Raw genomic sequence first — 23,753 nt, forward strand, 5'->3', positions numbered from 1 at the left:
CATCCAGGATTCAAGGCCCTCCTGTTTTCTCTGTCCTCTGGGAGCTGTTTATCTCCCTGCTCCCACACAGCAAGTCGTCTGTTCTCAGCTCTGCTGGATTTCTGCTGAAGTTTGGCCCCTTTTACACCTTTCAGATCAATAAAACATTTGGTTAATGACCCAAACCACAATTTCCCATCCTGTCACCTGTCAACCATCCTTACCCAGAGCGTAATCACAACAGGAATAAAAACAGGAGAAGTGTAACAATCAAATTCAAAATCAATGCACAGCCAGTCACAGAATTTAACCTAATGTTCACTAATTAGCAAGAAAACCCAAAGTAGGGGGTCCCCCAGGATTCTTATAGTCCACACCTTGAGGGGGGAGAACTCTCTCTCTGATCCCTCACTCAATTTCACTCTGTTATTTTCCAGTTCTGTTCTGGCCCCGCCTGGGGTAACATCTAATCGATCTTTCCTACTACTGAAGGAGCACCGTGAGTTCTAGGTTACTTGTACATAAGGACAGATGCTTCAAGCAACAGATCAAGCATGGATGTAAAAGATTCTCCAGCTCTCTCTTTACCCCTGTCCAAATTGTGGACAGTTCTTATTCAGTATTATTTCTTCCAAGCCCTTAATTGTCCCAATCTATAATATTATCCATTTTACTTTAACTTTCCTCACTTTGTGTCCCTGTGCAGTGTGTTTAATTGGATCCTGATTGTTTTGAACTCAGTTTCTCTCTGGAGTGTGTGTCAATGCCTTGATGATGTCACAATGTTGTCTCAATCCCCTGGCCACATTCACCATTTCATCTCCTGCTGTGTCTCAAGTAGCTGTGTGTGTTTGGGACCCGCTCTTCACTCCATCTCACCATGAATTTAGGCTTGCTATTTTTCACATGTAACAAATCACATCTGTACACTCACTCCGGTATCCCAAAATCATGTCACACATTCTTAACTCTCAGATGTGTTGATGAAAAGATCAATGTATCTGTCTTTCTTATCTCCTCCTGTTATAGTGCTGATATTTCATATAATGGCTGGGCTTTCAAATGTGGATTTCTTTTTAACAGAGTTCATGGACAATGATAAAAGTTCCAAGAGAAAGTGATCCACCTCTTCATCCCATCTCACGTTTTAGAGGTGTTGATGGAAAGGAGGTCATTGATATTGTGAAATATCATAAGAATAAAAAATCTACCAATTCAGACAATACTGAGATGTCAATCATTAAGCAGGTTATTGATTGTGGAGTAAAACCATTGACATATTTGCAACCGGTCTTTTCAAACTGGGCTATTTCCCTGTAAAATGAAAATATACTAAGTTACTCCATGGTTTAAAGCTGGTGGTAAACATAGAAGAAACCCTACAGTGCAGAAAGAGGCCATTCGGCCCATCGAGTCTGCACTGACCACAATCCCACCCAGGCCCTACCCCCATATCCCTACACATTTACCCACTAATCCCTCTAACCTACGCATCTCAGGACACTAAGGGGCAATTTTAGCATGGCCAATAAACCTAACCCGCACATCTTTGGACTGTGGGAGGAAACCCATGCAGACACGAGGAGAATGTGCAAACTCCACACAGACAGTGACGCAAGCCGGGAATCGAACCCAGGTCCCTGGAGCTGTGAAGCAGCAGTGCTAACCACTGTGCTACCCTGCTGCCCCAAACAACAACTCCCAACGTGGGGCTCGAACCCACGACCCTGAGATTAAGAGTCTCACGTTCTACCGACTGAGCTAGCCGGGCATATTATACTACATGATTATACTAATTTCAGGAGAGTGTGTTCACTTTTCTCATTTTGCAGAGAAAAGAGAAGTCATTTGCTAAATGGTTTGATAATTCCATTGCTCAATGTAACTCACTGTGTAATAGTCAGACCAAGTCGGTCTATCTCACTATCACTGATGGAATTTGTGGAGAAAATGACGAATGCTGTGGACAAAAAGACAATTTCCAATAGAGGTTTTTACTGATCTTACACAGATTTTGATACAATTGACCATGGAATATTACTTAAAACACTGGAAACATAAGGGATTAGGGGAGTAGTGAATAAGTGGCTCAGAAGTTATTTGGAAAATCTCAACAATTTGTAACAGTCGATGATGTGAATCAGATTTTGTGAATATTCTGTGTGGAGTTTCACAGGGATCTGTTTTGGGCCTTAAATTGTTTATTTTATATATTAATGACATTTGGAATGTATCAAAGTTATTACAATTAGTTTTGTTTGCAGATGATGCCAATATGTTTTATTCTGGGTGGGATCTTCAAGAGCTTATTGAAATTGTTAGTGCTGAATTGGAGAAAATAAAAATATTGTTTGTCAAAAATGAATTGTGACCGACTCTGAGTGGAACGAAGTTTATGTTATTTGGTGAAGTAAATCCCTTGGTTAATATAATAAACAATGTCAACATTTACAAAAATAGAAGAGGGGTCAGACCCCTCTGATGAAGGGTCATCTAGACTCGAAACGTTGGCTCTATTCTCTCCCCACAGACAATGTCAACATTTATTTATTCATGGGATGTGGGTGTCACTGGGACAGCATTTATTGCCCATTCCTAATTGTCCTTGAACTGAGAGGGCAATTAAAGGTAACCATGTTGCTGTGGATCTGGAGTTACATGTTGGTCAGACCAGATAAGGTTGGCAGATTTGCTTCCCTAAAGGACATCAATAAACCAGATGGGCATTTATGACAATCGACAATAATTTCTAATCATCATTAGACATTTAATCCCAGATTTTCATCTAATTTATATTTCACCAGTTGCCACAATAGGATTCGAACCTGGGTCCCCGGAGCATTACCCTGAGTCTCTGGGTCACTCGTGCTGTGACACTGCCACTACACCATCGCCTCCCCCATATGGAAATATAGTTCTGGGTGTTCTCCTAGACCATACCTTTTGTTGGAAACCACATATACAATATATATTAAAACAAAATAATCAAAGAGTATTGAAATTCTGAGTAAAACTAAATTTATATTGGATCTGCAGTCCTTGCATATTTTGTATTGTTCATTTGAGATGATTCTTCAGAGGTTTGGGGAAACGTTATAAAGCATGAATATTTGGGCGACATGGCGGCACTGTGGTTAGCAGTGCTGCCTCTCAGTGCCAGGGACCCGGGTTTGATTCCTGGCTTGGGTCACTGTGTGGAGTCTGCACGTTCTCCCTGCGTCTGTGTGGATTTCCTCCGGGTGCTCCGGTTTCCTCCCACTGTCCGAAAGACGTGCTGGTTAGGTGCATTGGCCATGCTAAATTCTCCCTCAGTGTAGCCAAAGAGGTGCCGGAGTGTGGTGACTGGGAGATTTCCATTAACTTCATTTCAGTGTTAATGTAAGTCTACTTGTGACACGAATAAATAAACATCAAACTTTAACTTTATTAATCCGATCGATATGTTACAGAAAAAAGCCAAATGAATAGGAATAAAGTGAATTTTCAAGAACTTAGCAACAAATTACTTATAAAATGTCCAGTTTTTAAAGTTTAGGAAGTCAGTTGAACTGAAAACTGCAATGATTTTGGATGAAGCAAAAAAGGAATCATTGCATGAAAATTTGCAAAGAACCTGTTGACTTTAAGGGATGATGATCATGAATTAAATAGAAAAAAACAAGTTTAAAAAATGTTATGTTTGTACAACTTTGAAGTCTGTGTATATTTCAGTTTGTGGATGAATCTTTGGAATGCTTTGGGTGAAGATTTGAAAATATGTGTAAATACAGTTTTAAAACAATGTATAAGCTTCAAATGTTAGTTTATATGACGTCATGGAATAAAATAATGGTATTATCTATGAGTTTAATAGAGATACTATTTGAATAATCAGAACACAATAATGAGAAAATGATGTGACTGGGAACTGGAAATGATGAAGTATTTGATCTGTATTTGTGAAAAGGAGTTGAGATTTATAAGTTTGTACTTTTTCCTAGTCCTTTTTGATCAGGTGTTTATTTTATTTCTGGGCAGTGCAATATAGTATCTGAGTGCGGCACGGTGGCACAGTGGTTAGCACTGCTGCCTCATGGCACCAGGGACCCATGGTGAATTCCCGGCTTGGGTCACTGTCTGTGTGGAGCCTGCACGTTCTCCCCGTGTCTGCGTGGGTTTCCTCCGGGTGCTCCGGTTTCCTCCCATAGTCGGAAAGACATGCTGGTCAGGTGCGTTGGCCATGCTAAATTCTCCTTCAGTCTCCCCAAATAGGCGCTGAGTTGTGGCAACTCAGGGATTTTCACAGTAACTTCATTGCAATGTTAATGTAAGCCGGTTTGTGACACTAATAAATAAACATACTATTATAGTGTCATGTTCAAAATAAAGAAATCAGTTCAGTGTAACTTAGGTAAGGGGCCCATTAACTACTCCCACAAGAGACCTCGTACCTTTACCATTTCTTATCTCGACCCAAACCGATCCTTCATCCTGATCTTTCAGGCTAAGGTGGTAGCTCTGTACTGAACTAATGTCATCGTTAGTTAATGGGAGAGATCCTGTCACCTTTTCCTAGCTTCCTGCCATTCCATTATGTCAAATACCCTTCAATATTTAGATCCCAGCCTCCGTGACATTTCAACTAAGTCTCTGTAATGTCTATCAGGACACACACATTTATCTCTATCCGCCCTGACAATTCATCCTTTTTGTTACAAATGCTGTGTGCATTTTCAGAGATTCAATAATCTAATAGGGATTTAATGTGAAACCTCTTTACCAGCGAGTGGTGAGAATGTGGAACTCACTACCACAGTTGAGGTGAATAGCATGAATACATTGAAGGGGAAGCTAGATACATACATGAGGGAGAAAGGAATAGAAGGATATGCTGATGGGGGGAGATGAAGAACAGTGGGTGGAGGCTCATGTGGAGCATAAATACTGGCACAGACCAATTGAGCCGACTGGCCCGGCCCTGTGCTGTAGACTCACTGGAACAGAGACAAATGTATTTATTTTACATCGACCTTTGGTGGTAGGAAAAACATTATTTATGATCCAGGATTAAATAAACATCCTTCACCAGTTTTTGTGGATCATTTCAGTGGAAATGTGCTCTCCCAGGCTCAAAGAGCATCAGCCCACTGGAAACAAAGTTGTGAGATCGGCCAGTCCAGCAGAAAGAAACCCTCCGACCCTCCCACTTCACCTACTGTCAGAATGAACGTGGTTCAGTCCTGGGTGTGATTAACAGCAGAATCCAATGCTTGTAATCGCTTATGAACTTGCTGGTGTCTCAGCAGGTGGGATGATCGTGTGAATCCGTTTCCACATTCATTGCAGGCAAACGGCCTCTCCCCAGTGTGAAGTCGCTGGTGCGTCAGCAGGTTAGATAATCGACTGAATCCCTTCTGACACACAAAGCAGTTAAATGGCCTCTCCCCCGTGTGAACTCGCTGGTGTGAAATCAGGTTGGATGAATCACTGAATCCCTTGCCGCACACTGAGCAGGTGAACGGCCTCTCCCCGGTGTGGACTCGCTGGTGTGTCTGCAGGCTGGATGCCTGGCTAAATCCCTTTCCACACAGTAAGCAGGTGAACGGCCTCTCCCCAGTGTGAGTTCGCTGGTGTGAAAACAGGTTGGACGAATCACTGAATCCTTTACCACACTCAAAACAGGTGAAGGAAGCCTCCCCAGTATGAAGTTGCTGGTGTCTCAGCAGGTTGGCGGAGTTACTGAATCCCTTCCCACACACAGAGCAGGGAAACGGCCTCTCTCCGGTGTGAACTCGCTGGTGTGAATACAGGTTGGATGACTGAGCAAATCCTTTACCACACATGGAGCAGATAAACGGCCTCTCCCCAGTGTGAACTCTCTGGTGTGTCTGCAGTGTGGATGAATCGCTGAATCCCTTCTCACACATGGGGCAAGTGAATGGCCTCTCTCCATTGTGAACTCGCTGGTGTATCAGCAAGTGCGATGACTGAGTGAATCCCTTCCCACACTGAGAGCAGGTGAATGGCCTCTCCCCGGTGTGAACTCGCTGGTGTGTTAGCAAGATCGATAACCGAGTGAATCCTTTCCCACAATTGGAGCAGGTGAACGGCCTCTCCCCGGTGTGAGTGCGTCGATGAATTTCCAGCACTGATGGGGAACGGAATGACTTTTCACAGTCCTCACATTTCCATGGTTTTTCCATGATCCGTGTGTCTTTCTGTCTCTCCTGCAGTTTTCACAATACGTGCACTGGAACACCGTCACTCGGGTTGCACGGGCCTTGATGCTTTTCTGTTCACACCAATGGTTCACCCAATTCAGTAAGAAGTTTAACAACATCAGGTTAAAGTCCAACAGGTTTATTTGGTAGCAAAAGCCACACAAGCTTTCGGAGCTCTAAGCCCCTTCTTCAGGTGAGTGGGAATTCTGTTCACAAACAGAGCATATAAAGACACAGACTCAATTTACATGAATAATGGTTGGAATGCGAATACTTACAACTAATCAAGTCTTTAAGAAACAAAATAATGTGAGTGGAGAGAGCATCAAGACAGGCTAAAAAGATGTGTATTGTCTCCAGACAAGACAGCCAGTGAAACTCTGCAGGTCCACGCAACTGTGGGGGTTACAAATAGTGTGACATGAACCCAATATCCCGGTTGAGGCCGTCCTCGCGTGTGCGGAACTTGGCTATCAGTTTCTATCGACACCGCATTACATCATGTCACCCAATTCAAACAGCTATACGTTTCTTCTTCCAGATTCAAACCGATGACATTCAGCTCCCATGAATTGAGTGACTGTTAGATCTTGACATTTCTATCAGTAAATCCTCTCCATCTAATATCCTGTAAAAAGAATTTACAAAAGTCATCACTGTCAGAACAAGATAGAAATTCAGTACAGACAATTCTAATTCATGTGGAACTCTGCAAAGGATGTCAATATCTTTAAGAGAGAGAGAAACCTGGGCCAATCTTTCCAGAGTCTGCAACCTCCCTGGATTCACTTCCTTTCCCTTCAGTTGCTGCAAGTCCCCAATTTCCCCCAGAATGAGAAAAGAAATGGAAAGGGGGAAACATTGATTTCCTCCCAGATGTTGTCCAGAAGAGGGAGTTTCACTGAGTCTGAATCTGAATCAATCGAACTTCAGCATTGTGACGTCCACAATGGAGCCTGCCTGAATGAGCCAATAAAAATCAGTCTCTTCCGCAATGACGTTATGGTGTTCCAGTGCGCAGGCCCGGGCGCACGGACCCGGGAGCCCCGCCCCCACCCATTGTTCCCCTCCCCCTGAACCTCCTCCAGCCACGGTTTCCACGCAACCGGCTGACGGCTCCGGCCAGAGCGAGAAGCCGCTCGGTGATCTCCCCCTCCCCCCGGCCCCGGGATTGCGCATGTCCAAGGGAGAGGGGAAACTGCGCATGTGCGGGGTAGACGCCTCCTGACCTTCATGCTCGGGTGTTGACCAATGGGAAGAGTTGGAGGACCGGAAGGACTCTGGTCCTCCAGCCAATCAGGTCTTTGTGACAGTCAGATTGAGCTGCACACAGACTGAAACTTCCTCCTGTCGGAAGGGAGTTATTTGAGATGATATGGATTACAGCTTCATATCCCAGATGAAGCGAGGTACCTAAGCATGTTTTATTCTCCAAACAAGCGATCAGATGACATCGAACTCTGGCGGATAACTAATTTATCACTTATTTCCTTAAAAGAGGCCAACATCTAGCTCTTATTTTGTACTTTGATTTTTGTTCGGGTTGTTCCCCCTCCTTTTGGGGAGCTGCCCCTTTTACTTTGTCCTGATTTAAGTTGAGTTTGTTCATTTGTTTTGACCTAAAAGAGGCCAACATCTGTGAGTTTCTTTTCTCATTCTGGGAGAAATTGGGGACTTGCAGCAACTGAAGGGAAAGGAAGTGAATCCAGGGAGGCTGCAGACTCTGGAAAGGTTGGCCCAGGTCTCTCTCTCTCTCTTAAAGACATTGACATAGAAACATAGAAGGTAGGAGTAGGAGGAGGCCATTTGGCCCTTCGAGCCTGCTCCGCCATTCATTACGATCATGGCTGATCATCCAACTCAGTAGCCTAATCCTGCTTTTTCCCCATAACCTTTGATCCTATTCGCTCCAAGTGCTTTATCCAGCCACCTCTTGAATACATTCAATGTTTTGGCATCAATTACTTCCTGTGGTAATAAATTCCACAGGGTCACTACTCTTTGGGTGAAGAAATGTCTCCTCAAATCCATCCTAAATGGTCTACCCTGAATCCTCAGACTGTGACCCCCGGTTCTGGACTCCATCGGGAACATCCTCCCTGCATCTATCCTATCTCGACCTGTTAGAATTTCATAAGTCTCTTTGAGATTCCCCCCTCATTCATCTGAACTCCAGCGAAAACAATCCAAACCCAGTCAGTCTCTCCTCATACATCAGTCCCGCGATTCCCTGAGTGTTCCAGTGACCCGACTGTGGAAAGAGCTTTAACCAGTTACACAGCCTGAAAAAACATCATACCATTCACAGTGCGGAGAAATGTACGTGTTTTGTGTGAGGCTCCAACTGATCGTCCAATCTGGAGAGACAAATGAATAACTGAATCATGGAGAAAGCATGGACATATAATGATTGTGGGATGGGATTAATGTTCCCATTTGAACTGGGAAATGATCAATACAGTCACACTGCGGAGGGACCGTTCACCTTCTCCATGTGTGGAGATGGATTTACTCAGTTATCCAGTCTGTCGACACACCAGCCAGTTCGTTCCGGGGAGAGGCCGTTCAGATGCTCCATGTGTGGGAAGGAATTTGCTGACTCATGTGACCTGCTGGCGCATGAGCAGGTTCACACTGAGGAGAGCGCATTCACCAGGACTGTGTGTGGCAACGGCTTCATTCAGTCATCCCAGCTCACTGAACATCAACATGTACACAGTGATCAGAGACTTTTTAAATGTTCTGACTGTGAGAAGAGCTTTAAAAGCAAATAATATCTGCAAATACACCAACGACTTCACAGTGGGGAGAGACTGCTCAGCTGCTCTGAGTGTGGGAAGAGATTCGTTCAGTCATCTCAGTTGCTAATACACCAGCGAAGTCACAGTGGGGTAAGGCCATTCACTTGCTGTGTGTGTGGAAAGGGATTCACTCAACCACACCACCTTCGGACACACCAGCGAGTTCACACTGGGGAGAGGCCATTCATCTGCTCTGAGTGTGGCAAGAGATTCATTCAGTCATCCCACCTTGTGACACACCAGCAGGTTCACACTGGGGAGAGGCCATTCATCTGCTCTGAGTGTGGGAAGCGATTCACTCACTCATATCAGCTTCTGTTGCACCAGCGAATTCACACTGGGGAGAGGCCGTTCACCTGCTCCATGTGTGCTAAGGGATTCATTCAGTCATCAGATCTACTGGTGCACCAGCGAGTTCATACTGGAGAGAGACCATTCACCTGCTCCGTATGTGGGAAAAGATTCTCTCAGTCATCGCAACTCCTGAAACACCAGCAAGTTCACACTGGAGAGAGGCCGTTCACCTGCTCTGACTGTGGGAAGGGATTCACTCAGTCATCCCATCTGCTGAGGCACCAGCGAGTTCACACTGGGGAGAGGCCGTTCAGCTGCTCAATGTGTAGAAAGGGATTCAATCAGTCATCACATCTTGTGACACACCAGCGAGTTCACAAATGACTGCAAGAATTAGATTCTGCTTTTATTGCTGCTGTTAATCATATTAAAGACTAAATCCTGAGATGTGTAAGAAAGCCACTCTCTTCCATGGTTCAGAGCTCCTAGGTATGGAACAGAAGCTCTTTACAACTGTGTTTAGAGTCAGGAAGAACAACAGTGAATGCTGGAAACGTGCTGTCAAATCAGAGATTGGTGTAAAACTGGGATCTGTTCCTGACTGAGAGTGAAACGGCAGGTTTAACTTTACAGTCTGAAAATAGTACGAAGATTGAAAATGTTTGTGTGACATTCCTGAATCTACAATGTAAGGTAATGGTAATATCAAGTTACATTTCTATCTGGAACCTTTAACCATCTCTCACCTTCCATTGACTTCACTGTGATAGAAACTGACTGTTGAAATCTGTCAACATTAGAAAACTATTTATAAATAATTTGAGGGTTCTTTACAGTTGGGATCTTTCTCTGTTCGCTCCACTCAAGCTATTAGATAACAGACTTTCTCCTGTGAATATCCAGCTGGAGTTTTGGGCCCTGATGTGTTTCTTCATCTTATTGACTCTAAATATTGAACTTTGTGGTTTCAGCCGCTGATAATCAAGCTCCCAACAACAGATTGTCTTTTACTGACTTTATTAACAGCACTGCAATAATACAGACAGAGTAATTCCTCACATGGTTCCAGTACTCAGTGAAGTACGTTTTTTTATTCATTCATGGGATGTGGATGTCACTGGCTTGGCCAGCATTTATTACCCACCCTAATTACCCTTGAACTGAGCAGTTTGCTAGGCCATTGCAGAGGGCATTTAAGAGTCAACCACATTGCTGTGGATCTGGAGTCAAAGATGTGCCAGGCCAGGTAAGGACGGCAGATTTCCTTCCCTAAACACATTCGTGAACGAGATGGTTTTTTTTTTACAACAATCGACAACAGTTTCATGGTCATTAGACTTTTTACTGCAGATTTTTATTGGATTCAGATTTCACCACCTGCCGTGGTGAGATTCGAACCCTGGTCGCCAAAGTATTACCTGGGACTCTTGATTAGTAGTCCAGCGACACACAATGCCATTGCTTCCCTTTATATGAAATTTATATGTATTTCTGAGCCTGTAACTTAGGAATGGTGTATTGGTCTGTAATTTTAACAATCTAATTCAATATTCCTTCTTTAATATCCTGTCTATCACTTTCCTTTTGCCTGATGAATTTGTTAATTGTTATTATTACTGGATTGTCACAGTTTCCATGTGCTTAACATGATTACGTAGTCTGTACCTGAATTTTATGATTTTTTTGATGTAAGTTACACAGCAATTCAGCCTTCTGGCTGTGATCCTGTTTCTTGAATGAAATATCATTCGATTTAAAAAGTTACCCAGTCTGGAGAACAGCGATAATACAGCGGATTCAGAACTCTCTCCTCCTCAGCTCTGATCGAACAAGCTGCAGCTACACTGGAGATATTTATGTTTAAATTGTTCACGACAGTTGTGATCTGACCCTGTTCAAACCGTAACCAGAATGATATCTGTGCATTGTTCTGAGTGTGAGCACAAGGTTGTGTCACTGTCACAAACACATACCATTTCCTTGGTTCATATCTGCACACAAAGACCAGCTCTTTACACATCCCCCTTTCTACACAATCACAGCAACATGAACAAGGATATGAGTCTCATTACTTTTCACCCACATTTCATAATAGCAAAGGCTCCACTGTACAGGAGCACACTGACCGTATAAGAGTCTAATCAGCCTCATGTTCCTGTTAAATACAGAGCTGTACAGGAGCACACTGACAGTGTAACACAGTCTCATGAGCCTGCAGGCTCCTGTTAAACATGATGTGGAGATGCCGACGTTGGACTGGGGTAAACACAGTAAGAAGTCTCACAACACCAGGTTAAAGTCCAACAGCTTTATTTGGTAGAACAAGCCACTAGCTTTCGGAGCGCTGCCCCTTCATCAGATGAGTGTTCACCTGACGAAGGAGCAGCGCTCCGAAAGCTAGTGGCTTGTGCTACCAAATAAACTTATTGGACTTTAACTTGTTGTTGTGAGACTTCTTACTGTCGCTCCTGTTAAACACAGAGCAGTACAGGAACAGATATTCAAGAGGTGGGCTGGATATAGCACTTGGGGCGAATGGGATCAAAGGTTACGTGGAAAAAGCAGGATTAGGCTATTGAGTTGGACGATTGTAAAGAATGGCGGAGCAGGCTCGAAGGGGCAAGTGGGCTCCTCCTGCTCCTATCTTCTATGTTTCTATTAACACACTGACTGTATAACACTGTCTCATCAGCCTGCAGGCTCCTGTTAAATTTGCTGCAACAATTTCAGGTTTGCAGGCATCATGTTCCATTCACACATCAAAGGAGAGAGAGATGTTTTGGGATAGGGGTGAAGTCCAAGAGTCAAAAACAACAAGCAAACTTGCTTTTGGCTTTATTGATCACAGGACTGTGACCGATAACTTCCCTGGATCCCAGCGCCAGGAGAGACACTCTGGAAAATATGGGGAGCTGGGAATTGTTCATGAGACTAACTGAAGGTGAGAGTGTGAAACAATCTAGAGTTAGAAATTAGAAAAGGCCCCAAAATGAAGCACTCGGTAACAGGACATCAATTAATCTCCTCTTACATTGGAGAAATATGGAACACAGCACAGTGTATTTCTATAAAAACTGATTTAGTGCCGTTCATCTAGAATATTAATCACCCCTATAATGGGGCTGGAGTTTAACAAGCAGAAACACACAAGAGGACACAAACTCACTCCTGTACATAAACTCACTGATGTCTCAATAGGTGTTGTGACTGAATAAATCCCTTCCCACAGACAGAGCAGGTGAGAATCCTCTCTTCAACATGAATGCATTGGTGTGTCTGCAACTCACTTGCTCTTCTCTCATTCGTAATGTTTAAAAAGTAATTTTTCAGTGTGAACATGTTGATGCAAACTGAGAGTGTCTAACCGAGTGAATTCCTTCCCACACTTGGAGCAAGGAAACAGCCTCTCCCCAGTGTGAACTCGCTGGTGCCTCAGCATTGTGGATGACTGAATGAATCCTTTCCCACACACTGAGTAGGTAAACGGCCTTTTTCCCGTGTGAGTCTGCTGGTGTCTCATCCGGGTGGCTGACTGAGTGAATCCCTTCCCACACACAGAACAGATGAATGGCCTCTCTCCAGTGTGAGTGTGTTGGTGCTGTTTCAAGTGCTTTTTGCTCTTAAAGCTCTTCTCACAGTTGGAACATTTTAAATGTCTCTTATTGGAATGAGAGCGTTGGTGTGACTGCAGGTGTTGTGACTGAAGAAAACCTTTTCCACACACACAGCAGATGAACGGTCTCTCTTCTGTGTGACTGCGACGATGAGTTTCAAGATGGGAAGGATAATTGAATCCCTTCCCACAATCCTCACATTTCCACGGTTTCTCCACAGTGCCAGTGTCCTTGTGTCTCTCCACGTTGGATGATCAGTTGAAGCCTCAGAACACATGTACAGTTTCTCCCAGATGTGAATGGTGTGATTTTATTCAGGCTGTGTAACTGGTTTAAACGCTTTCCACGGTCAGTTCACTGGAACACTCTCACTCGGGTGTGTGTGTCTCAGTGCTTTTCCAGTCACACTGATGTTTGAAATCTTCTCCGACAGGTAGAACAGACAAACATTTCTCCTTCCACGTTCAAAGTCTCAGGATATTAAGGTCCAAATAAGTCGATACTCAATCTGATTTTTATGTGATGTTTCCTCACCTCACCTGTAAAAGGAGTTAACAAAAATTGTCACGGTCAATCGAGATAGAAATTCTGAACAGACAATTCTAGTTTCTCTAAAACATTTTTTCCTCTCTTGTTCCCTCAGATCTGTAAATCCCCGTCCCCACACACTCCCTCCTCCCTGGGCTGAAATCCAAACCCATCTCACCATTTCTTTCCTCCACTCCCAGTTTTCTCCCTCCCTCTCCTCTGTCTGGATTCAGTTCTCCAGCTCCTGTCTGCAGATTGACAATAAAACCAATGGGTCTGATTGGGGGTGTTGGGGCCTCCAGCGGGTGTTTGTGAATCCTCCCCGCCCACCTCCCAGGGTTTCCTTCCTTCCCAGAGATCAGAGTCCTCATTGATTTGAGGCCAAAGTGTAACCTCGTATTTATTGTCCCCCTCCCCCAACCTCTGATGTGAACCATCCTCCAGTGGCTGAGCCAGGATGGGGCCGCTAACCTGGGCCTGTTCCCGGGAGGGAGGGAGAAGCCCCGCAGCTGCAAACCAGGGAGCTGACAATGATTCTGAAGGGTTTGCGGATCCACAAAGTGTTTCCAAATCCTCCCAGCCACCGCCTAACGCTGACTCCGCTTCTCCGGGACAAACAAGCGCCAATGCCAGCAATGACACTGCGCATGCTCCACATCACAAAGCCCGGGGACTGATTGACGGCAGCTCCGGACCAATAGGAAGAAGGGGCGGGGCTGGAGGCCCAGCGCTCGCGGCTGGCCCTCCAACCAATCGGAGTGAATGGGGGCGGGGCTGCGAGTCCCCGATCCACAATGGGCGATGCGCGCATGCGCACTAAGCAACGTCGTTCGCCGCGTGGGTGAAAGCAACTGGTGGGAAGTTCCTCTGTCTCATCAGCAGCCGGTAAGGATGCAGAAACATGGAGGGAGCAATGGAACCGGGGGATGGACGTAGAGGGTTTCTAAATACCTGTTGAAGGCCTCAAACATCGAATATGAGCCCGTAGGTCCCGTGTTTGCAGCTTCAGGTCTTTTTCCCGAGACGAAGTTCAGGTTAACGGCCGCCATCTTGATTGAGCAGGGAGCAGAGCGCATGCGCTGGTGTATTGGTGACGCAACCGTGAGTGGGCGGGTCTTTGTGTTTCTGCTCCCACCGGGTCGTAGTGCCCCACCGGGTTAAAATGCATACCAACAATGAGCATCAGATTTTCAAACAGCTTCTCGGGGCGGCATGGTAGCACAGTGGTTAGTACTGCTGCTTCACTGCTCCAGGGACCTGGGTTTGAATCCCAGCTCGGGTCGCTGTCTGTGTGGAGTTTGCACATTCTCTTCGTGTCTGTGTGGGTTTTCGCCGGGTGCTCCGGTTTCCTCCCACAGTCCAAAGATGTGCGGGCTAGGTTGATTGGCCATTCTAAATTGCCCCTTAGTGTCCCGGGATGCATAGGTTAGAGGGGTTAGTGGGTAACTTAGTAGGGATATGTGGATAGGGCCTGGGTGGGATTGTGGTCGGTGCAGACTCGATGGGCCAAATTGCCTCTTTCTGCAATGTAGGATTCTATGATTCACCCACTCCCAGGCTGCACCTGACGTTTGCTGCCGAGAGAAGTTTATGGGCCATAGAATCATATCGCGACATATTTACCCACTAACCCCTCTAACCTATGCATCCCGGGACACTAAGGGGCAATTTAGAATGGCCAATCCACCTAGCCCACACATCTTTGGATGGAGCACCCGGAGGAAACCCACACAGACACGGGGAGAATGTGCAAACTACACACAGACGGTGACCCAAGCCGGGAATCGAACCCAGGTCCCTGGAGCTGTGAAGCAGCATTGCTAACCACTGTGCTACTGTGCCGCCCCATGTACATAGAACATAGAAAAAATGCAGCATAAACAGGCCCTTCGGCCCACAAGTTGCACCGATCATGTCCCTACCTACCTAGGCTTATATATAGGCTTACCTATAACTCTCAATCCTATTAAGTCCCATGTACTCATCCAGAAGTCTCTTAAAAGAGAGGGAGGAGTTTGCCTCCACCACCACTGACGGCAGCCGATTCCACTCACCCACCACCCTCTGAGTGAAAGACTTACCCCTGACACCTCCTCTGTACCTACTCCCCAGCACCTTAAACCTGTGTCCTCTCGTAGCAGCCATTTCAGCCCTGGGATAAAGCCTCCGAGAATCCACCCGATCTATACCTCTCAACATCTTGTACACCTCTATCCGGTCACCTCTCATCCTTCATCTCTTCAAGGAGAAAAGATCGAGCTCCCTCAACCTATCCCCATAAGGCATGCCAACCAATCCAGGCAACATCCTTGTAAATCTTCTCTGCACCCTTTCAATAATTTCCACATCCCTCCTGTAATGACACGACCAGAACTGAGCACAGTACTCCAAGTGGGGTCTGACGAGGGTCTTATAAAGCTGCATCATTATCTCCCGACTCCTAAACTCAATCCCTCGATTGATGAAGGCCAGCATACCATACACCTTCTTAACCACCTTCCCTACCTGCGAGGCCGATTTAAGAGTCCTATGGACCCGGACCCCAAGGTCCTTCTGATCCCCTACACTGCTAAGAGTCTTACCCTTGATATTAAATTCCTTCATCCCATTTGACCTGTCAAAATGGACCACTACACATTTATCCGGGTTGAAGTCCATCTGCCACTTCTCTGCCCAGTCTTGCATCCTATCTATGTCACGCTGCAGCTTCGAACGTCCCTCCAAACTATCCACAACACCACCAACCTTTGTGTCGTCGGCAAACTTATCAACCCATCCCTCCACTTCCTCATCCAGGTCGTTTATGAAAATGACAAACAGCAAGGGTCCCAGAACGGATCCCTGGGGCACTCCACTGGTGACCGATCTCCATTCAGAAAAAGACCCATCTACAACCACTCTCTGCCTTCTGCAGGCAAGCCAGTTCTGGATCCACAAGGCAACAGCCCCTTGGATCCCGTGCCCTCTCACTTTCTCGAGAAGTCTTGCATGGGGCACCTTATCGAACGCCTTGCTGAAGTCCATGTAAACCACATCTTCCGCTTTTCCTTCATCAATGTGTTTAGTCACATTTTCAAAGAACTCCACCAGGCTCGTAAGGCACGATTTGCCTTTGACAGTGCTGACTACTTTTGAGCATACTAAACTTCTCTAAATGTTCATAAATCCAGTCCCTCAGGATCTTCTCCATCAACTTACCAACCACTGAGGTTAGACTCTCCGGTCGGTAATTTCCTGGGCTATCCCTATTCCCTTTCTTGAATATAGGAACCACATCCGCAATCCTCCGGAACCTCTCCCGTCTCCATTGATGACGCAAAGATCATCGCCAGAGGCTCTGCAATCTCTTCCCTTGCCTCCCACAGTAACCTGGGGTACATCCCATCCGGACCCGGCGACTTATCTATCTTGATGCTATTCAAAATTTCCAACACATCCTCTTTCTTAATGTCCACATACTCAACCTTTTCAGTCCGCCTCAATCCTGTAGTACAACCACCCAGTTCTTTTTCCACCGTGAATACGGAGGTAAAATATTCATTAAGCACCTCTGCTATTTCTTCCGGTTCTGTACAGACTTTCTCACCTTCACATTTTATAGGTCCTATTCCTTCACATCTCATCCTTTTACTCTTCACATATTTATAGAACGCCTTAGGGTTCTCCTTAATCTTACCTGCCAAGGCCTTCTCGTGCCCCCTTCTGGCTCTCCTAATTTCTTTCTTAAGTCCCTTCCTACAAGTCGTATACTCATCTAGATCCCTATCATCGCCTAGCTCTCTGAACCTTTTGTATGCTTTCCTTTTCTTTTTGACTAGATTCAGCGCAGCTTTCATGCACCACGGTTCCCGTAACCTACCAAAACCTCCCTGTCTCATCGGAACGTTGTCATGCAGAACTCCAGACAAACATTCCCTGAAAATCAGCCACCTTACTTCGGTACTTTTCCTCGAGAATACCTCCTTCCAATTTACGCCTCTAATCTCCTGCCTGATAGCTTCATATTTCCCCTTACTCCAGATAAACACTTTCCTAGCTTGCCTGATCCTATCTCTTACCATTGCTAGCATAAAGGAGATAGAGTTATGATCACTATCCCCAAGATGCTCCCCCACTGAGAGATCCGACACCTGTCCAGGCTCATTAGCCAGTACCAGATCGAGTACAGCCTCTCCTCTTGTAGGATTATCCACATGCTGTGTCAGGAAACCCTCCTGAACACACCTAACAAACTCCTCCCCATCCAAACCCCTTACCTGAGGGATATTCCAATCGATGTTTGGGAAATTAAAGTCTCCCATCACGACAACCCTGTTATTATTACATCTCTCCAGGATCTGTTTCCCTATCTGCTCCTCAACATCCCTGTTACTATTGGGCGGCCTGTAGAAAACACCCAGCAAAGTTATCGACCCCTTCCCGCTCCGAACTTCCACCCACAGAGACTCCGTAGACAATCCATCCATGGCTTCCACCTTCTCTACAGCTGTGACACTATCCCTGATCATATTCAGTATGAGAGGCTGCATCCCTGAATACTTACATGAAGCGGTGACACGGCTTTTGTACTCGTTGGAGTTTAGAAGGTTGAGGAGGAACTTATTGAAACTTACAGGATACTGCGAGGCCTGGACAGAGTGGACGTGGAGAGGATGTTTCCACGAGTAGGAAAAACTAGAACCAGAGGACACAACCTCAGACTAAAGGGACGATCCTTTAAAACAGATGAGGAGGAATTTCTTCAGCCAGAGAGTGGTGAATCTGTGGAACTCTTTGTAGCAGAAGGCTGTGGAGGCCAGATCATTGAGTGTCTTTAAGACGGAGATAGATATGTTCTTGATAAATAAGCGGATTGGGGTTGTGGGGAAAAGGTAGGAGAATGAGGATGAGAAAAATATCAGCCATGATTGAATGGTGGAGCAGACTCAATGGGCTGAGTGGCCTAATTTTGCTCTGATGTCTTATAGTCTTTTCGTTACACTTCAGCCCCAGGCTCCTCATGTTTACATAGAAACATACATAGAAAATAGAACTAGAAGTAGGCCATTCAGCCCTTTGAGCATTCCCTGTCATTCATTATGGTCATGGCTTGTTGTGGTGGGAGATTTTAATTTCCCCTATATTGACTGGGACTCACTTAGTGCTAGGGGCGTGGATGGGGCAGAGTTTGTAAGGAGCATCCAGGAGGGCTTCCTGAAACAGTATGTGGGAAGGGGCCATACTGGACCTGGTATTGGGGAATGAGCCCGGCCAGGTGGTCGATGTTTCAGTAGGGGAGCAGTTCAGGAACAGTGACCACAATTCAGTAAGCTTTAAGGTACTGATGGATAAAGATAAGTGTAGTCCTCAAGGTGCTAAATTGGGGGAAGGCAAATTACAACAATATCAGGCAGAAACTGAAGAATGTAGATTGGGGGCAGATGTTTGAGGGCAAATCAACATCTGGCATGTGGGAGGCTTTCAAGTGTAAGTTGATAGGGATTCAGGACCGGCACATTCCTGTAAGGATGAAGGATAAGTATGGCAAGGTTTGGGAACCTTGGATAACAAGAGATATTGTGAGCCTTGTCAAAGAGAAAAAAGAAGCATTTGTCAAGGCTAGGAGGCTGGGAACACACAAAGCAAGTGTGGAATACAAGGGAAGTAGAAAGAAACTTAAGCAAGGAGTCAGGAGGGTTAAAAGGGGTCACGAAAAATCATAGGCCAGCAGGATTAAGGAAAATCCCAAGGCTTTTTATACATATATAAAGAGCAAGAGGGTAGCCAGGGAGAGGGTTGGCCCACTCAAGGAGAGGGGAGGGAATCTATGCATAGAGCCAAAGGAAATGGGTGAGTACTTTACATCAGTATTCACCAAAGAGAAGGACTTGGTGGATGATGAGTCTGGGAAAGGATGTGTAGATAGTGTGAGTTATGTTGAGATCAAAAAGGAGGAGGTAATGGGGTTCTTGAGAAACATTAAGGTAGACAAGTCCCCAGGGCCTGATGGGATATACCCCAGAATACTGAGAGAGGCGAGGAAGGAAATTGCTGGGGCCTTGAGAGAAATCTTTGTATCCTCACTGGCTACAGGGGAGGTCCCAGAGGATTGGAGAATAGCCAATGTTGTTCCTTTGTTTAAGAAGGGTAGCAAGAATAATCCGGGTAATTACAGGCCAGTGAGCCATACATCAGTGGTAGGGAAATTATTGGAGAGGATTTTTCGAGACTGGATTTACTCCCACTTGGAAATAAGTGGACCTATAAGTGAGAGGCAACATGGTTTTGTGAAGGGGAGGTCGTGTCTCACTAACTTGATCGAGTTTTTCGAGGAAGTGACAAAGATGATTGATGAGGATAGGGCAGTGGATGTTGTCTGCATGGACTTCAGTAAGGCCTTTGACAAGATCCCTCATGGCAGACTGGTGCAGAAGGTGAAGTCGCATGGGATCAGAGGTGAGCTGGCAAGGTGGCTACAGAACTGGCTCGGTCATAGAAGACAGAGGGTAGCAGTGGAAGGGTGCATTTCTGAATGGAGGGCTGTGACAAGTGGTGTTCCTCAGGGATCAGTGCTGGGACCTTTGCTGTTTGTAATATATATAAATGATTTGGAGGAAAACGTAACTGGTTTGATTCGTAAGTTTGCGGATGACACAAAGGTTTGTGGATTTGCTGATAGCGATGAGGACCATCAGAGGATACAGCAGGATATAGATTGGTTGGAGACTTGGGCGGAGAAATACCAGGTGGAGTTTAATCCGGACAAATGTGAGGTCATGCATTTTGGAAGGTCTAATACAGATAGGAAATATATAGTAAATGGCAGAACCCTTAATGGAGGGATCTGGGTGTACAGGTACACAGGTCATTGAAAGTGGCAATGCAGGTGGAGAAGGTAGTCAAGAAGGCATACTGCATGCTTGCCTTCATCAGCCAGGGCATTGAGTTTAAAAATTGGTAAGTCATGTTGCAGTTTTATAGAACCTTAGTTGGACCGCACTTGGCATATAGTGTTCAATTCTGGTCGCCACACTCCCAGAAGGATGTGGAGGCTTTGAAGAGGGTACAGAAAAGATTTACCAGAATGTTGCTTGGCATGGAGGGCATTAGCTATGAAGAGAGGTTGGAGAATTTTGGTTTGTCCTCACTGGAACGACAGAGGTTGAGGGGCGACCTGATAGAAGTCTACAAGATTATGAGGGGCATGGACAGAGTGGATAGTCAGAAGCTTTTTCCCAGGGTGGAAGAGTCAATTACTAGGGGGCACAGGTTTAAGGTGCAAGAGGCAATGTTTAAAGGAGATGCACTTGGCACGTTTTTGACACAGAGGGTGGTGGGTGCCTGAAACTCGCTGTCGGGGGAGGTCGTGGAAGCAGATACGATAGTGACTTTTAAGGGGCGTCTGGACAAATACATGAAAAGGATGGGAATAGAGGGATACGGTCCCCGGAAAGGTAGGAGGTTTTAGTTAAGTCGGGCAGCATGGTCGGTGCAGGCTTGGAGGGCCGAAGGGTCTGTTCCTGTGCTGTAATTTTCTTTGTTCTTTGTATCGGGGTGCACTGGGTCACTGTCAGGTCGGGGTCTTCTTTCGGAGGATCTCGAGACCTGCAAGTAAATTTAAAAGAGCAGTGTTAGTGATTGTTCGGCTGTGAGAGTTTATTTTTAGGAGTGAGGCGACTGTGGAAGGTTGTGCTTGGAGCCTGCAGGAGGTTGCAGCTCTCCGACTCAGAGGAGTTGGGAGGAGAGAGGCTTCCAGCCACAGGGATGTCGGTCTGGTCGTTGGGGACCAACAGAGTGAAGTCGCGGCTCCCGCGGCATTTTCCTGGGCTCTAGGAGTCCTCCGAATGTCGGCCCAGGCGTCTGGGGCATTTTCCTGGTCTCTGGAAGCCGCTGTGGAGGAATCCCCGGATCTGGGGCTGCAGCGCCGGCTGCTGCTGCTGCTCACATGGGCAGCTGCTCCGGGGCAATTCCACGTCAGTCAAATCGGGTGTCTCCAGGGTCCGAAGAATCACCAAATCTGTAAGAATTTGAATGAAAGCATTGTTAGAGACTTTAAAAGAGTTAGAATGAAGTTTCAGAAGCATAGAACAAGAGTAAAAGAATTAGAAGTTATGCTGGGCACAGCTTGCAAGAAGTCGCCTCACTCTGGCGCCATCTTGGAACCGAGGGTACAATTTAGTGTGGTGAACCATCGTTGGTTCCCACTAGATAGTACTGAGCTAGGGTCTGGCCAGTACTACAAGTATGTATATATGTTGCTGTTGGGGTTAGGGTTGGGTTGTTCTACTTGTTGCTGTTGGGGTTAGGGTTGGGCTGTTACACTTGTATTATAGTTATTATGGTACATCCCAGTCGGGCTCCGCCTCCTGGGAGAGGTAAAAAGATCACTGCTCTGTCTGGGACCCCTCAGTCTGGGATCGTGTACTATACATAGTAGCTTCATTGTAACAGTAAATAAAAGCCTTTATTTCCTGAGCATCTCAAGCCTCGTGTGTGATAACGCGCATCAATTTTATTTACTGTTAAGTAAACTCTCGTCGTAAAAAAAAAGAAAACGATACAGAGAGTATGGAGCAGATGTTAAAACCTGAACGTCTTACACTGGATCCACGTGCGGCAGGCGCCTCTAACACCTTCGACCACTGGTTGAAATGTTTTGAGGACTACCTGGCAGCCTCCGCAGCGGTCACCACAGACGATGACAGACTCCGGGTCCTCCATGCGAGGGTAAGCGACACCGTATACCTCGCGATCCGTGCGGCCACCGACTACACAAGGGCCCTCGAGCTTCTTAAGAAGCGTTACATTAAACCGCCAAAGGAAATGCATGCTCGATACCTCTTAGCCACTCGACAACGGCAGCCCGGCGAAACGATGGAAGAATACGCGAACGAGCTCCTACAGCTAGCCAGGGGCTGTAACTGCAAAGCAGTGTCGGCAGACCAGAATATGAACAACCTCGCTCGAGATGCGTTTGTGGCGGGAATCGGATCATCTTATATCCGACTCAGACTGCTGGAGCAAGGTAATCTTGATCTCACTAAGTCGATAGAACTAGCGGATATGTTGGAGACGGCCTCCAAAAGCCTAGTATTGTATCCTGAAGACCACGTGGAGACAACGTGGCAGGAGCAGTTGCTGATCCCTCCTCGTCCCTCGGGTTCGAAAAGCTGCGTGATGGTGTGCCCACACTCGGGCCTGACGACGGCAGCAGCTCCGGGCGGCCCGCGGTGTTACTTCTGTGGGGGAGCGAAGCATACTCTGCAACGGTGTCCCGCTAAAGCTGTGTTGTGCTCCACCTGCGGTAAGAAGGGGCACTATTCGCAAGTATGCCGGTCTAAACTTACTTCTAGGAACAGCAGTGCGGCCTGCGGCTCCCCGGAGCCCGGTTCTTCGTCGAGGGTTTCGTCCACGTGCGAGGCCAGGACGACGCCATTACAGTCGACGGAGTCGGAGATGCGTGACCACCAGGGGTCGCTGATTTTGGCGCCATCACCCACATGCGACCTATGGGAGCGGCCATGTTGGTCGGCACCGACCGCAAACGACCAGCAGGGGTCATCTTCGTCTATCTCAGCTGCCTGCAGTGGCGCTCACGAACCAACGGTGGCGTCGATCATCCTGGACCAGGCCAAGCCGCACAGACTTGACAAGTCTATGATGGACATTCAGGTAAACAACCACTTGATTTATTGTCTGTTTGACAGCGGGAGCACTGAGAGCTTTATTCACCCAGACGCTGTGAAGCGGTGTGGCCTCCAGATCCAACCTGTCAAACAGACAATTTCCATGGCATCAAGGTCCCGGTCTGTCACCGTGCTAGGGAGTTGCGTGGTAAATTTAACGGTGCAAGGCACGGTTTACGAGCGCTTCAAGCTCCTGGTGTTGCCGTACCTTTGCGCGCCAATACTCCTCGGACTAAATTTCATGGTCCACTTGAAGAGTGTAACCCTACAGTACGGTGGGCCACTCCCTCCGCTTTCAGTGGGAGAACAGCAGCTTCCAAATTGCCCAACACCCCGCCTGTAGCCTCTCATTCATTCAGTCATCTGACCTGCTGAAACACCAGCGAGTTCACACTGGGGGGAGGCCATTTATCTGCTCTGAGTGTGGGAAGGGATTCACTACCTCATCGATCCTGCTGACACACCAGCGAGTTCACACAGAAAAGAAACCTTTTAAATGTCCAAACTGTGAGAAATGCTACAAAACCTCTGAGAAACTGATGTCCCATCAACGTGTTCACACTGACGAGAGACCTTTCAGATGCTCTCACTGTGGGACTGGGTTCAGACAATCAACTCAACTAACTGCACACCAGCGAGTTCACACTGACGAGAGACCTTTTAAATGCCCAG

General features: G+C 46.3%; 1 protein-coding gene, 1 non-coding gene and 1 pseudogene across 2 annotated transcripts in view; 1 reads left to right on the top strand and 2 right to left on the bottom strand.

The window, feature by feature from the left end:
* Positions 1–1,677: 1,677 nt before the first annotated feature.
* trnak-cuu (transfer RNA lysine (anticodon CUU)) lies at positions 1,678–1,750 on the bottom strand. The gene has a single exon. It is a non-coding gene; the product is annotated as a tRNA-Lys (tRNA).
* Positions 1,751–5,192: 3,442 nt separating this feature from the next.
* The window catches only part of LOC144485861 (uncharacterized), a 34,222-nt gene continuing 15,661 nt past the window's right edge, over positions 5,193–23,753 (bottom strand). Inside the window, exons 4-5 of the mRNA XM_078203937.1 lie at positions 12,614–13,097; positions 5,193–6,088 (exon numbers count right to left, since the gene is read on the bottom strand). Coding sequence (XP_078060063.1) covers positions 5,193–6,088; positions 12,614–13,097 — 1,380 coding nt within the window. The remainder of the gene's footprint in view (positions 6,089–12,613; positions 13,098–23,753) is intronic.
* Positions 8,564–9,658, top strand: LOC144485850 (uncharacterized; annotated as a pseudogene).

The sequence above is a fragment of the Mustelus asterias genome, unplaced genomic scaffold, assembly GCF_964213995.1.
Source record: "Mustelus asterias unplaced genomic scaffold, sMusAst1.hap1.1 HAP1_SCAFFOLD_241, whole genome shotgun sequence".
In the NCBI taxonomy this organism is placed as follows: Eukaryota; Metazoa; Chordata; class Chondrichthyes; order Carcharhiniformes; family Triakidae; genus Mustelus; species Mustelus asterias.